Source organism: Oryzias melastigma, linkage group LG1, assembly GCF_002922805.2.
Source record: "Oryzias melastigma strain HK-1 linkage group LG1, ASM292280v2, whole genome shotgun sequence".
In the NCBI taxonomy this organism is placed as follows: Eukaryota; Metazoa; Chordata; class Actinopteri; order Beloniformes; family Adrianichthyidae; genus Oryzias; species Oryzias melastigma.
The window spans coordinates 804,580-817,102 of record NC_050512.1 but is presented as its reverse complement, the minus strand read 5'-3'; the positions used below and the strand labels follow the sequence as shown (position 1 = coordinate 817,102).

Here is a 12,523-nt window from a genome sequence, read left to right as displayed (position 1 = left end):
GGGGGGGGGGGGGCTGTCAGAACAACCAGAAACATCTGCTCTTTCCCCGAACAAAAGGGCAAACATCCTCTCACCTGCAGGAGCTGACGGAGGTTTCCAGGTTGGAGAAGGTCTCTTCTCTGCAGGGGAAACAGGAACACGCCGACTTATCAACCACATGTTCAATTTAGAGATTATTGAGTCGATGTTTTAGAGGAGTGATGACAAAAGAATCCTGTGATCATGGCAGATCTGAGCTGCTCATCCTGTGGAAACATCCTGCAACTATGGGGTCAAATCAGGGAATGAAAAATTATGAAAATTTTAAAAAAAAAGGAAAATTTGAAAGCAGTTTTAAAATAAAATAAAAAACATATTGAAAACTTTAAGGAATTATTGAAAATAAAATTGAACATTTGAAAAAAAATATTGACAATTTGAAAAAAAAATGTAAATTTCAAACTTGAAAAAAAAAACAACCTAAAATTGTAACCAATTAAAATAATGTTTATTTGTACTTTCAACTTTCCTGTTTTCATTTTTCCCTCTTTGCTTTCAGTCCTCAGTTTACAGTTTCACTTCAGAGTTTTCGAGTTTTTACTGCTGAGCTGGTCCTAATTTCACATGGGGCGGGGCTTTGAGCTCATTGGCTACTGGGACATGTTTCCCATGAACCCCTAAGAGGTATGATGTGAGGTCTTTCTGCTGCTGGTTTTGTCTGTTTCCGTCTCCGCCTGCATCACCCCACTCTGATCAAACAGAGAGAGCAGTATCACCAGTTTTAATTGGGTATTTTTTCAACTTTGCTGTTGATCTTTTTTCAATCAATCTCCTCCATGCCATTTTTCACGCAAACGTGCAGCTCAGCAGCGTTGCTTAAATCTTCATCATGATCAGATCCTTGTTTTCATCCTAGTGCTAGACTTATTGTTCTATGAAAGTTTGAACAGGGAGAATAAGAAATAAGAGAAAAGAGGGAATTATTCATGTGTTTCTGAGAAAAGTGTAAAAATGTGTAGTGAGGAGTCCTTTCTGTCACTGGGAAATGTCCCGGTAGCCAATGAGCTCAAAGCCCCGCCCCCATGTAAAATTAGGATCAGCTCAGCAGTAAAAATTACAAAGAGGGAAAAACGAAAAAAGGAAAGTTGAAAGTACAAATAAATGTTTTTTTTGTAACAGCTTTAGTTTCAAAATTTTTTTTTAAGTTTTCAATTTTATTTTTTCAAATTTTCAATAATTCCTTAAAGTTTTCAATATGTATTTTTAAGTTTAAAACTGCTTTCAAATTTTCATTCTTTCTGTTTTTTCGCTCACTTTAAGCTGAATCAGATTTGACCCCATATGCGGCCCCCACAGATTCAGGCTGGCCTTGCTGCACCCCCTCAGAAACGTCCTGTCTGCAGAAACACAGCCGCCATGCTGGAGAGTTCTCTCACTCAGAGCTGCTGTTTTCTACAACAATGAGGTGGAACTTCCTGCAGTTCAGAGGAAGGAAACCCCCCCCCACAGTTTGCCCCTGACCCCCCACGCTCAGGTTCAGAACATTCCGGCAGGTGAGTCGTGAGCGAGACAGACGGTGAGTTCCTCTGTGGGGCGTGTCCCAGCGTCAGGAATGGAACAGCAGAAACTCTCCTCGTGTCAGAGAACCTGAGAATAGATGTTAGGACGTATCGAGGGCGTCAACCTCTTCCTCCTTTGAAAACTGCAGAGGGTCATGGCGTGACGCCATCGCTCTCCTGCGTCTGAGCGCCATGACGACTTCAGAAAGTAGAACACGCTGGATGTCAGAGTCCAGCAGAGTCCTGATAAGGACCGTCACTGAGAGTGAAGCTATATTCCTGAGATAACAAAGGCTTCAGAAGAAAGCGGCCTGACCGCCTCTGGAGGAACGGCTGCAGACGGCTCCGTTTCAGGGGGATTTCTGAGAATGCCAGACTGCTTCTGTCACTCTAAGACTGAATGTTTTGTGCTAAACAAAGAGCTTTCTAAATCAAGCAGAAACGATGAGCTCATGTGTGGCTGCATGTTTCCACCCCTCACCTCTGAAACAGCAGCTCCACCAGCGTCCGGGGCGAGGTGAAGGCCCTGTACGTGGACAGAAAGATGTGGACGAAGTCCGGCTCGCGGCTCTCCGGGTCCAGCAGATGTGTGACCAGGCGCTCCAGCGTGCCGGCCTTTAACCGCCGCACCTTGACTGCGTGGTACTGGACGCAGCCGAAAGCAGATGACGAAGGCTCTGCGGGGTCTGCGCTCGGCGGGACGGGCTCCCTGCGCAGGGTGATGCCGAACACGGCGTCCTCCTCCCCTTCGTCGACCCACTCGTGCACCGGGTCCTGGAGGGCGAGAATCGAACACCCACCATGATTCACGACAGACGGAACTGAGACGTGGTTAAAGACCCACTCCCATCAACTTCTGATCCATGGTCAAAGCCTTCCAGCGGCCTTTCAATTATGGTGATGCAATTTTAGGCAAATTTAAAAATCTTTAAAATCCTTTTCTGGGACATCGTTTCAGTAGAGCAGAAGGAGTTAGAAATTCACCTTTGAATTGTGGGCAGGACTGCTGGCAGCAAATAACCCCATCCCCACTTCCTGTTACCCATCTGTAAACAAACTCTCCTGCTAGCTCACAGCTCCTCACACCCCCAGCCTAACGTTAGAGGAGCAACAAAAATAGTGATCAGTATCATTTCTATCCGGTCGTACAGTTCTGATCCAGATTCCAGCTCAGACGAGGAAAACAAAGACGTTCATGGATCTATTTGTTTGCTGGATCAGAACTGAGCGGAGCAGGAAGACTGTAGCCCTGCCCAGAGTATTTTCTACATCACAAAACGATCTTTTCAAACTGAAATTTTTTGCATGTTTCTGATTCACAACAACTTGTATAAAGAAGTAAAATGCAATATTAAGCTCAATTGTCTTTACATATGTCCTCCATCCTCCGAAAGATCCACAACAACGTGTTAAAAACACCAAAACCACCATTTTCATCTGAGTGGGTAAATATTTCTACATCGCTGCGACGTCAGTTCAGGACAACAGCTAGGATGTTAGAGCTAAAGCTGGGTTGATAAAAATCGATTAATCGATTTTAATTGATGTAAGGTTAATAGATCAATAATCAATTCATAAAAAATAAAGATCGATTTAGCTCATAAAGCTAAAGTCTGCTAGCTTGATGCTAAAGTATAATGGAATTTCCCATAGGATGGCTAATGCTAATGCTCGGTCATACATTCTGAGTAAATGAACATCTTTATAAACTCACAGACATGAATTTTACAAACTCTTAAGGGAAGATTTTTTGACGTAACCACTTGTGGTCTAAAACAGTTTTTTCCCTCATACTGTCTTCTTCTGGAATAAGGTGTAATGTTACAGCGTGATCTCCACCTAGTGTCCAAACTGAAACGTCCTCCAGGAGAAGCAGAACAATGTTTCCAATGTTAATGATCTGAACATTTTAGTTAGAACTTCTCCTTTAGAGAATCCATGTAACACTGGATGATATTAACAATCTCATTATTTCACTGATACATTTACAGTATGTGAACTGGATCAGATAAATATAAATATATTCAAATTATATAGTAGATTATTAATGTATTTTTAAACAAATGTTTATAAATGTGTAAACTTTAAATTGAATTAAATTGCAGAATAGAAAGAATTTTAAAAAATGGAATAGAATCAATTCCTGCTCTTGTGAATCGAATTGTTTCTGGAAAGTATTATCAATATCCTGCTCTAGTTAGAACTGCTGAACGGATCAAAGTGTGAGGTCAAAGACTGAAACATGGATGCCATATCTGTAAAAAATGGAACAATTAGTTGATAAGCAGTTGGAAAGTTAGAATGGAAACTGAAGACTAAAAACGGATCCCATCCACGAGCGATGACTCCATTTATCCGGACATTTCTAAACTATCTGCAGCAGCAGACGATAACCAGGATTTGACATTACAACCACTCAAAAAGGAACAAATAAAATCAAAGGTTCTATGCAGGTGGTTTTGGCTGCCTTGTTTTCTGCAGATCAATAATAACCCATTCTAGAGCTTTTGAAATCACTGAAAGTTGGTCAAAGGGTCATATAGAAACCAACAACCTGAAGTCCAAAATCTGAACTTCAGGATTTCAGCAAACTGTCTGAACGCCGCTAATGCTGCTGTTTCCTCTAGTGGAGGAAGAAACATGAACTTCTAGAAAAAGAATCCCTTTCCTGCTATTTTGTTACTTCACACACTTAAAGTAACGCAAAGGAATGACTTTACTACATTTCTAACACTTGAAGTGATGGGTTCTTTGAGTGTCTTTGTTTATTATTAATGTTTGAACGGTTAAGAATATGAAACCATTTTGTAAAATCTTCAGCTGCCGAAGAACCAAAGAAATGTCTTTGAAAAATCACTAATCTGAAGAAAAGACCAGAAAGCCATTTGACAGATGTCAAACAGAACCATGTTTGCTTTTTCCTTCATTTTCAGGGTTGATTGTTGAACCAACATAAGAACAGATGATAGCGGAGCAGCTTTTACTGTTCAGTCAACATCCGCAGGTTTGGACCCCACAGGTGGGTCTTTATCAGAACTGATCACAACATCACTCATCAAGACTCTTAATATAAAGAAATCCCTGTTGAGATCATTTAGAACACTGGAAGCACAACAACAAACTGCTGGAAACTGCGTCTGCGCAAACACAAGCTGACAACAAAGAACAGGGGCACCTCGGGAGGATGGAGCCGCATCTCCCGCGGTCCTGGATTGGGGCTGCAGGTACGCAGGTGGTCGGTCACCTGAGTCGCGTGCGAGGAGGACGCGCACAGAAACAGCAACCTACCATGCTGAAGTCCCACTTTCCCATCTTTCCAGTGGACGTGAACGCAGCCCTCCTGAGGAGCGGGGGTCCGGTAATTAAGGCTTCGATGGCGAGCTGAGCCGCTCCGTTCCGTTCTGCTGTGAAACTCTCATTGTTCTGGACCGGATTCACTGAAACACCGCGCGCCCTCTGGGCTGCAGAGCGACTGTCTGACCGCTGGAGGAGGCTGAGGGGCGGGGCCAACACGCAGGTGCGTGCTCATTGGTCCCGCCACGGACTGATGGGAGTGCACGAGCGAACAGCTGATAATTGGTACTCCGCTTGTGCCACAGCTCACCCTTTAACGTGTGTGAGAATGCACGCGCCGCAGAGGCGTGGTGGGGCTCCAGGTGAACACGCCGGAGGATGCATGTCACCGAACAGCAGAAATCCTCATTCGCAGAAGAAAGCCGTGACGTCACGACAAAGTCCAGAACAGCAGCTGCTACGTTTCACGGAGTCACTTCTAGAGCGGAAGAACCGGTCTGACCTCATGGTCCTCATTCCATCAAGAGCTGGTTTCTGTCAGCAGACAGCTCTGACCAATGAAAACGAAGGACGAGCAGAAGACTAAAAATATCACCAACAACTATAAATACATGAACAGGAAGAGATTATTTAGGATAGCAAATCTAGAACAGCTTCCAACATAACTTTTCATTAAATATTTTCCATCTTACAAAATACACATTTTAAATCTTTGTATATTGATCAAGTTTAACCCTTTAACACACGTGTCAGAGTCAAGGCCCGGGGGCCGGGTCCGGCCCTCCAGATCATTTTATTTTATTGTTATTAATGACCCGATGTTATCTTGTTCTCATTTCTAACTTGTATAACTTTGGCAAAATATATTTTTATGGAGATTAAAATATTGAAAGTTGTTTTAAATTGATTTATTCTGGAATAATATTCCTGCCTGTTTTTATTCACAATTTTGTCACAAAGTTAAAGTTTTAAAGTTGTAAAAATAGTCATTGAGCTAGCTTTTTGGAGAATTTTGACATTTACTTAGATTTTTTAGGCTAATTTGGAGTTAAGCTAATATTTCAGCTACATGCTTGCTGTTTTGGCTAATTTAGACTTTTGTTTTCAGTTTTTTAAGCCATTTTAAAGTTTAGCTATTTTTCAGCTACATACTAGATGTTTTGGCTAATCTAATTATTATTATTATTATTACTTTTAAAGGTAATTTGGCATTTAGCTCATATTTTAGCTGGCTATCAGCTTCAGTGCTTTCAGCTATCAATTTCAGCATTTTCAGCTACTAGCATCTTCAGCAGTCAAATTCAGCTTACAGCTTTCACACTAGCATTATCACAGGTAATGCTATATATCTAGTTCAGAATTATGTTAAAAATGTACCGTTTTACATTTTAAAGCTTTAAAATGTAGTTTTAGAGTGTTCAATAAATGTTTATCCTGTTCGGCTCATGATCTAAGGTGTGTTTTGGATTTTGGGCCCTTGTGCTTTAACACCAGAGCTTCAGTGTTTATGTTCTTTGATTTACTGAAACTTTTCAACCGTTAATACGATAATTTCAGCAGATTTACTGGAATTATCGTGTTGATGGTTGAAAAATGACAGTATGTTAAAGATTTTGTTGGAGCGTCACAGACGACACCTCAGGTGTTAAATGGTTAAGACGATTTTTTATATATAAAAACAAGAGTTTTATCTTTTCATAAAGTTTTTTAAGTTTTGAATTTTTGCTGTGTGCTCAGGGGCCTGCAACTTCCAACCCCTAAAGAGACATTTAGGTAAATGGTGTAAATGGCATATACCTGTATAGCGCTTCCTACCCTCCTTCGAGGGCCCAAAGCGCTTCACAGTCACAGACCCATTCACCCATTCACACACTGGTGGTGGCTCTGCTGCCGAACACTGGCGCCAACCTCCCACCAGGTCAAACTGTCACCAGCCTCAGAATCACCCTTTAGAAAAGTTTGGCACTGCTTTGAATTTGTGTCTGTATCGTCATAAAAACACATGAACTGTTGTGTTTTGGCCGCTCTTATCACATCGAGGTCTCCCTTGGGAAGCTAGAAACCATCTTGGAGTGAAATCCGGCTCGACTTGGAGGAAAATTGGCCTGATCAGTGAAAGCCACCTGGACAATCAGCAGGCAGAAGCTGAGTCTGCCTGTGCCTAAACAGTCATCTCTAATCAGGAACCCCCGAGCCAAGGGCATTCTTCCTTGGACTGAACCAAAACAATCCGCTGAAGGTGAGATAGCAGAGCCCGTTGTCTTTGTCTGTGTTACTTCAATGTGCTTCTGTGTTGACGTATTTTTGCTTGTACTTTGATCTGTGCTGTTCTACTGCGACACAGATTGAAGAGGATAGATTTTGGACCTCATTCATGTACTCTCCTCATGTGTCTTTTCTGGGTGATTAGCACTGCCAGATTAGCATGGCTGCTGCCTACCATTGGGCAATATGTCTTGTTATCCACCAGTTTCCCTGGGGTAATAAAGTATGAGTGATTGATTGATTGATTCTTGTCATGGACAGCCCACCATATGATCCAGTTTAGAAGCCTGATTCTGGTTGTGCTTGAACAGGTTTTCTGTGGTACACAGCCCTAAAATCTGTCCAACTGTTTCTGTATGACTTGGATCAACTATGAAGCCACATCGCTTGATGAAATGTTGGAGCATCATGGGTACTGTAGTCTGTACCATTATCTAGTTCTGTATTTTAACTGTTGATGAACAAGTTGAATCAAGTTTGAATTATCTGACTGTTTGGTTTCACTAAATGTGTCTTATAATTAGAAAAACACGTTCCCTTTTAAAACGTCTATACAGGGGTGGGAAAACAGCGGCCCGGGGGCCACATGCGGCCCGTTGAACCGTTAAATCCGGCCGCCAAACTGGAATTAATGATATTGACAATCCTTACAGTGTGAATGCTTTGCAGCATGAAAACTCAATCACACTTGATATTAGAACATTCAGCTTGTTCAAAATATTACTGCTTGTACTTCTGGCATTCCTAGACTTGATCGTTTCTGAAATATCGAGCAAACTAAAATAGAGGTTTAAAAGAGCCAAAAGTGGCTCCAGATCCTCAGCCTGCAGACCTCTGGACTAGCTGAAGATTTGGGTCATTTTTTTCTTCCCCCACTGAGCCCACAATGATGTCTTTCTTTGTCTAATGAGTCCGTTTTTAATAGGTGTTTGCCAAAGACACTCAGCAGTTCAATAACAAAAGGAGAAACTGCAATTAGTCTCGATTAGACGCATGAATGGGAGATGAAGTGACAGGAACAAAAGGAGCGCCACTAGGAGACCGCAGCGCTGAAATATCAACACGAGGTTTTATGACAAAAAAGATCTTATCAAAGTGATTTTTTTCTTTGCCAGAAAAAGATCAAACTGAAATCAGAGACTTGGTCCACAGAATGTCGTTCTGAAGCTGCAGGCTTTGATCAAATGGAAACAATGATGGAGATTCCCAGAGGAACAGCCTGAGAACAAGGAGTCAACGTGAGAACACTCAACCAGAAGATCCTTCTGCTCTAACAAGAAGAAACTCCAATCTGTGGAAATAGGACCTTTTTTCTGAGCAGATATGTCCAAGCAACGTGTGAGCTGTTTGGTCACGTTTTAAAACTAGTGTCAAGTCACTTTAAAATTTAAGTAAAATTCGTTTTTGGAACAGGAGGTTCTTGGATTTAGCACTCAGTAATTTAAGAAATCTGTTTCTTCAAAAGCAGGGGTGTCAAACTCAATCGTACTCAATAAGTTAAATACTAAATTTAGAACTGTAACTTTTAACATAATTATGAATAATAAAAAGGCAGGAATATTATTCCAGAATAAATCAACTTAAACCTTAAATAACTTTCTATATTTTACTCTCCATAAAAATATATTTTGTCAAAATTATACAAGTTAGAAATAAGAACAAGATAACATCGGGTCATTAATAACAATAAAATAAAATGATCTGGAGGGCCGGATCCGGCCCCCGGGCCTTAGACTTTGACACATGTTCTGAAGCGTCTCTATGAAGTGAATTAAATACTGCAGCAAAGAAAAAGACAAATCAAATGTTTTAACGTCACATTTTTGTATGATTTTTGACTAAATTAAAAGAATTTTTGCAAGATTGTTTTTGAAGAAACTAAATTAAACCTTTTCTAAAAAGTTTCTTACATAAAAATCCCCAAGAATCAACTGTAAAGCATGGCAGTGTGGAGTCGTGATAGGGGCTAGTTCTGCAGTGACTGAATGTCTCTGTTTGGCAGAAGCAGTCCATCAGAAGATCTGGGAAATTTTTACAAAGTTTCAGTCAGAATTCAGAAGCGTCTAGAGGAAGTTCAGGGCAGCCGTTAAAAAAGCAAACTGTCATTCCTGCAGCATGACGTCAGCATGACGCTTGATAACATAGGAACACAACGACTTCATGTTCCTGCTGCTGAGGTGGATCCACGAGCCGCTGAGTCACGGGGACAACTGAAGCAGCGCTTTTGAGTCTCTGAACAATAAACAATGACGCTGCATAATATGTGTGGCTGCTGATTTGAATAAACACGAGTTATTTTTGTTTCCAGAGTTGTCCTCAGGTCTGTAAAACAAAAGCATGAACTTGAAAAGAGGCTGACAGCTGATGCACGTCTGAGCGTAAGGACTGAACAACAGACAAATACTCAAACTTTAGGTTTACCAGCACGGCTGAGGAAGTTTACCACAGCCAGCACAGATGCAACAGTTGATAAGAAATCTGAACAATGATAAACAGAGCAAGAATGTAAAATAAACTCAGCTACAAGTTTGCTTAAAAAAAGCAATACGAACTAAAACAAAAAGTGAAAAAAGGCAGTAAATTATTTTCAAAAAATCTCAAGATAAATATTGTAAATTACAAAACATAACAGCTGAAAAGATAAATGATTAAAAGATGCTTTCAGCTGACAGAATGAGGTCTGACTGTGGAGCCGGATGGATGAAGAGGAGCAGAGCACGAGTTAATGACATTGATTTGTAGAAGTAAAGAATAGAACACTTTTCCATTACTTTACTCCAACAAACACAAACCATTTTGTTCCTTTAGAAACTGTGAAAGGAGGCCTGAAGGAGCTGAACGCGTTCACAGCAGAACAGCTGGAAGGATGGCAGGTCCAGGAACCTCAGTCATCTTCACTGAGGAAGAAGAGCCAAAGATCAGCTGAAGAGTCCCCACGAGGCTCTCATGATTCAGCTTCTTTATTCCGTCATTAAACTGTTAGTGATTAGATCAACACTTCTCCCTGCAGCAGAGGAGGGAGGTTCTGCTGAAGGTGGACGGTTTCAGATCTTACTTCAGGTTTGGGTCTGGTGTCCAGCAGCTGGAAGCTCCTGAGCCACACGCCGGGCTCCGTGTCCGTGTGGACGCCCTCGCCCTGACCAGGCTTCAGCCACGGCATCCTCCTCATCCTGCCACGGAGGCCGCGGGGCTCCCCGTCCTCATCCCCTCGGCACACGGGAAAAACGGTCCTCATCTCGGCTGCATCATGGGTCCACACGCTCCTCTTCCTCCTGCATCTGCTTCATCACCTGTGAAGGAGGAGAACATGAAGACCAGCTTCCTCCTGACAGCTCAAAAACAGATCTGTGGATCTGGAGTCCTGTGACTGAACATAAAGATCCTGACTGCAAGCTGCCTCACATTTCCTCATGATTTAGTCCAAAGAGGGAGGAATAAAACAATCTGTGAACGGAGATAAACCAGTGAATCACCCTCAGGTTCCTCTGGAGCTCCAAGACAGTCCAGCTGAATGGGAATGTGGGAGCTAGAGAACTAGAGTCAGTCAGATTCGGTCTGAGGGAGAACTGTCACCACAGACAGACACTCAGCTGTGCTCCTGCTGGGCTGGATGTGCATGTCTGTTCTCATGGAGCTGGAGGAGACACTCAGCCGTTTATCTCTGAACAATGATTGTCCTTTGTCTCAGTGGGCGGATGACGCCGTGAACGCGCGCGTGCGTGTCCGTGTGGGAATGGCCCCCTCCCTGCTCGGCTGTGCTGATCATCGTTCAAGTTTCCCACATCACTGCAGCTCCGCGCGCACAGACTACGTCATCACCTTCACCTGAACACCTGCCTCCTGCTAACACCACTGACGAGCTGCTTCCAGGTGTCTTACCTGAGCGCGTGGTCAAGGCGGATCGCCTACTGCGTCTGCGCAGAAGCACGTGTCGGCAGCAGGAGCAGACCCCCTCCTCGCCCACTTTGGTTTGTCTCAAGTCATAGTTTTTGTAAAAGGCACGTGCAATATTTTTAAATAACAGGTGAATGTTGTTTTTTCACTTAAATTAAGCTCTCACGCGTTTTTGCAAAAGTACAAAGCTTTTTTTTGTCACGCGCTGGTCATTCGTCACGCTCACCTGTCCAAACTTGTTTCTAGTGAATTCTCACCTGTGGGTTCCACAGCAAACGGAAGTTCCTGAACACCCCCCTTAACTTTTGAATGAAATCAAATGTCTTTGTGACAATCAATCCCTGCCAGGAAGCGTAACCCCCCCGGGATGGAAGCGTGCGTGGATCTGTCACGGGAAGAGACAAAGCATCACAATGTGACGCTCTTCTCTGTAAAGGTTTCAATGACGGAACCATCCAAGAAATCCACCTGTCTTTGTTCTGTCTGATAGTCTCTCTCAGCAAACTCACACACTAAATAGATGTTGAAGTCCCTCTCTGAGGAAAATCCTGTTCCTGGTGTTCTTGTTGCATTTGCATTTATTATGGCCCGCAGCATCAGGTACTGATGGCAAGGACCATATTATTTTTGCTTAGAGTGAAAAAATGTAAAAAGCCCTAAAAAGCCTCAAAGGAAGGGCCTAAGCCCAAACAGACATGACCAGTGTGTAGCAAAACAAAAACGACACGAAAAGACACACAAAGCCCCACAGCAAAAAAGGTTCTATATTGTTTTAGCTTTGTTTATTATTCTTCCGCTTTCTTACGGAATCTTTTAGCCAAAATTTGACCCCCGCCACATACTCGAAAAGTCCCCAAAATTGGTGGAGACCTAGGGAAAATTGAAAATGAATTTTTGTCATGTTGTGCGTGACCCCGCCCAAAACGATGACATCACGGCGAGCGTTCCCGTCAAAAAAATGAATGGGCCGAAAATCGATTATGGGGCCAAAAAAAAATATTTCGAGATACGCAAACGAAAGCCCATGCCACGTGTCGGGGATAAGCCCTGGAACATTTGAAATCATTATGGGATGGCCGTCAAGCCGTAGATAAAAAAAAATGGCGATTTTCACGTTTTTCAACAATATGGGAAAATGAAACTTTTGTTTGTCCAATTTTCACGAAACCTAAGAGTTAGGTCCTCAGCGCGAGTCTACAACGACCCTAGAAGTTTCATTGACCTTTGACCTTGGGAAGACGCCGCCATCTTGAAATGTTGAAAAAAAGCACTTTTACTCAAAGCTACAAAAAGAAATACCTCCTAGGGGGCTTTATCAATTGATATGTCACATCACTGGCCATAAATGGGAATGTACTGTGTGAAAAATGTTGGAATTAGAAGTTGTACAATTTGAATGGCGTGCGCGTGGCAAGGTCGCAACCGCCACGGTTTTAGCTAGCTCGCACATGTTTCATGCGATTTGCGTGAAAAGGGTATTCGCACGTGCGGGGGCTCAAACTGAACGAAATGACATAACACACGAAACTGTA

General features: G+C 42.5%; 1 protein-coding gene across 4 annotated transcripts; it reads right to left on the bottom strand.

Moving 5' to 3' along the window:
- On the bottom strand, positions 1-11,509 carry LOC112137564 (ral guanine nucleotide dissociation stimulator-like 2). Of its 4 annotated transcripts, none has more exons than XM_024259942.2 (4): positions 11,249-11,509; positions 10,153-10,387; positions 2,020-2,312; positions 1-119 (listed from the first exon to the last, which is right to left on the bottom strand). In XM_024259942.2, exons 2-4 carry the CDS (start codon positions 10,330-10,332, stop codon positions 71-73), a joined length of 522 nt encoding a protein of 173 aa, XP_024115710.1. In that variant the 5' UTR covers positions 10,333-10,387; positions 11,249-11,509; the 3' UTR covers positions 1-70. The 4 variants fall into 4 exon arrangements, with proteins under 4 accessions (XP_024115710.1, XP_024115711.1, XP_024115709.1 ...); XM_024259943.2 differs by lacking the exon at positions 11,249-11,509 and adding an exon at positions 10,500-11,113; XM_024259941.2 differs by lacking the exon at positions 11,249-11,509 and adding an exon at positions 10,571-11,112.
- Between the last annotated feature and the right edge of the window lie 1,014 nt (positions 11,510-12,523).

Excerpts from the sequence above, each read along its gene's own strand:
- LOC112137564 (XM_024259942.2), bottom strand. The coding sequence starts at position 10,332 with ATGAGGACCGTTTTTCCCGTGTGCCGAGGGGATGAGGACGGGGAGCCC. Across the intron at positions 2,313-10,152 it reads ACACCAGACCCAAACCTGAA|GACCCGGTGCACGAGTGGGT; the intron begins GTAAGATCTGAA and ends CTCGCCCTCCAG. Across the intron at positions 120-2,019 it reads GTGGAGCTGCTGTTTCAGAG|AGAAGAGACCTTCTCCAACC; the intron begins GTGAGGGGTGGA and ends TTTCCCCTGCAG.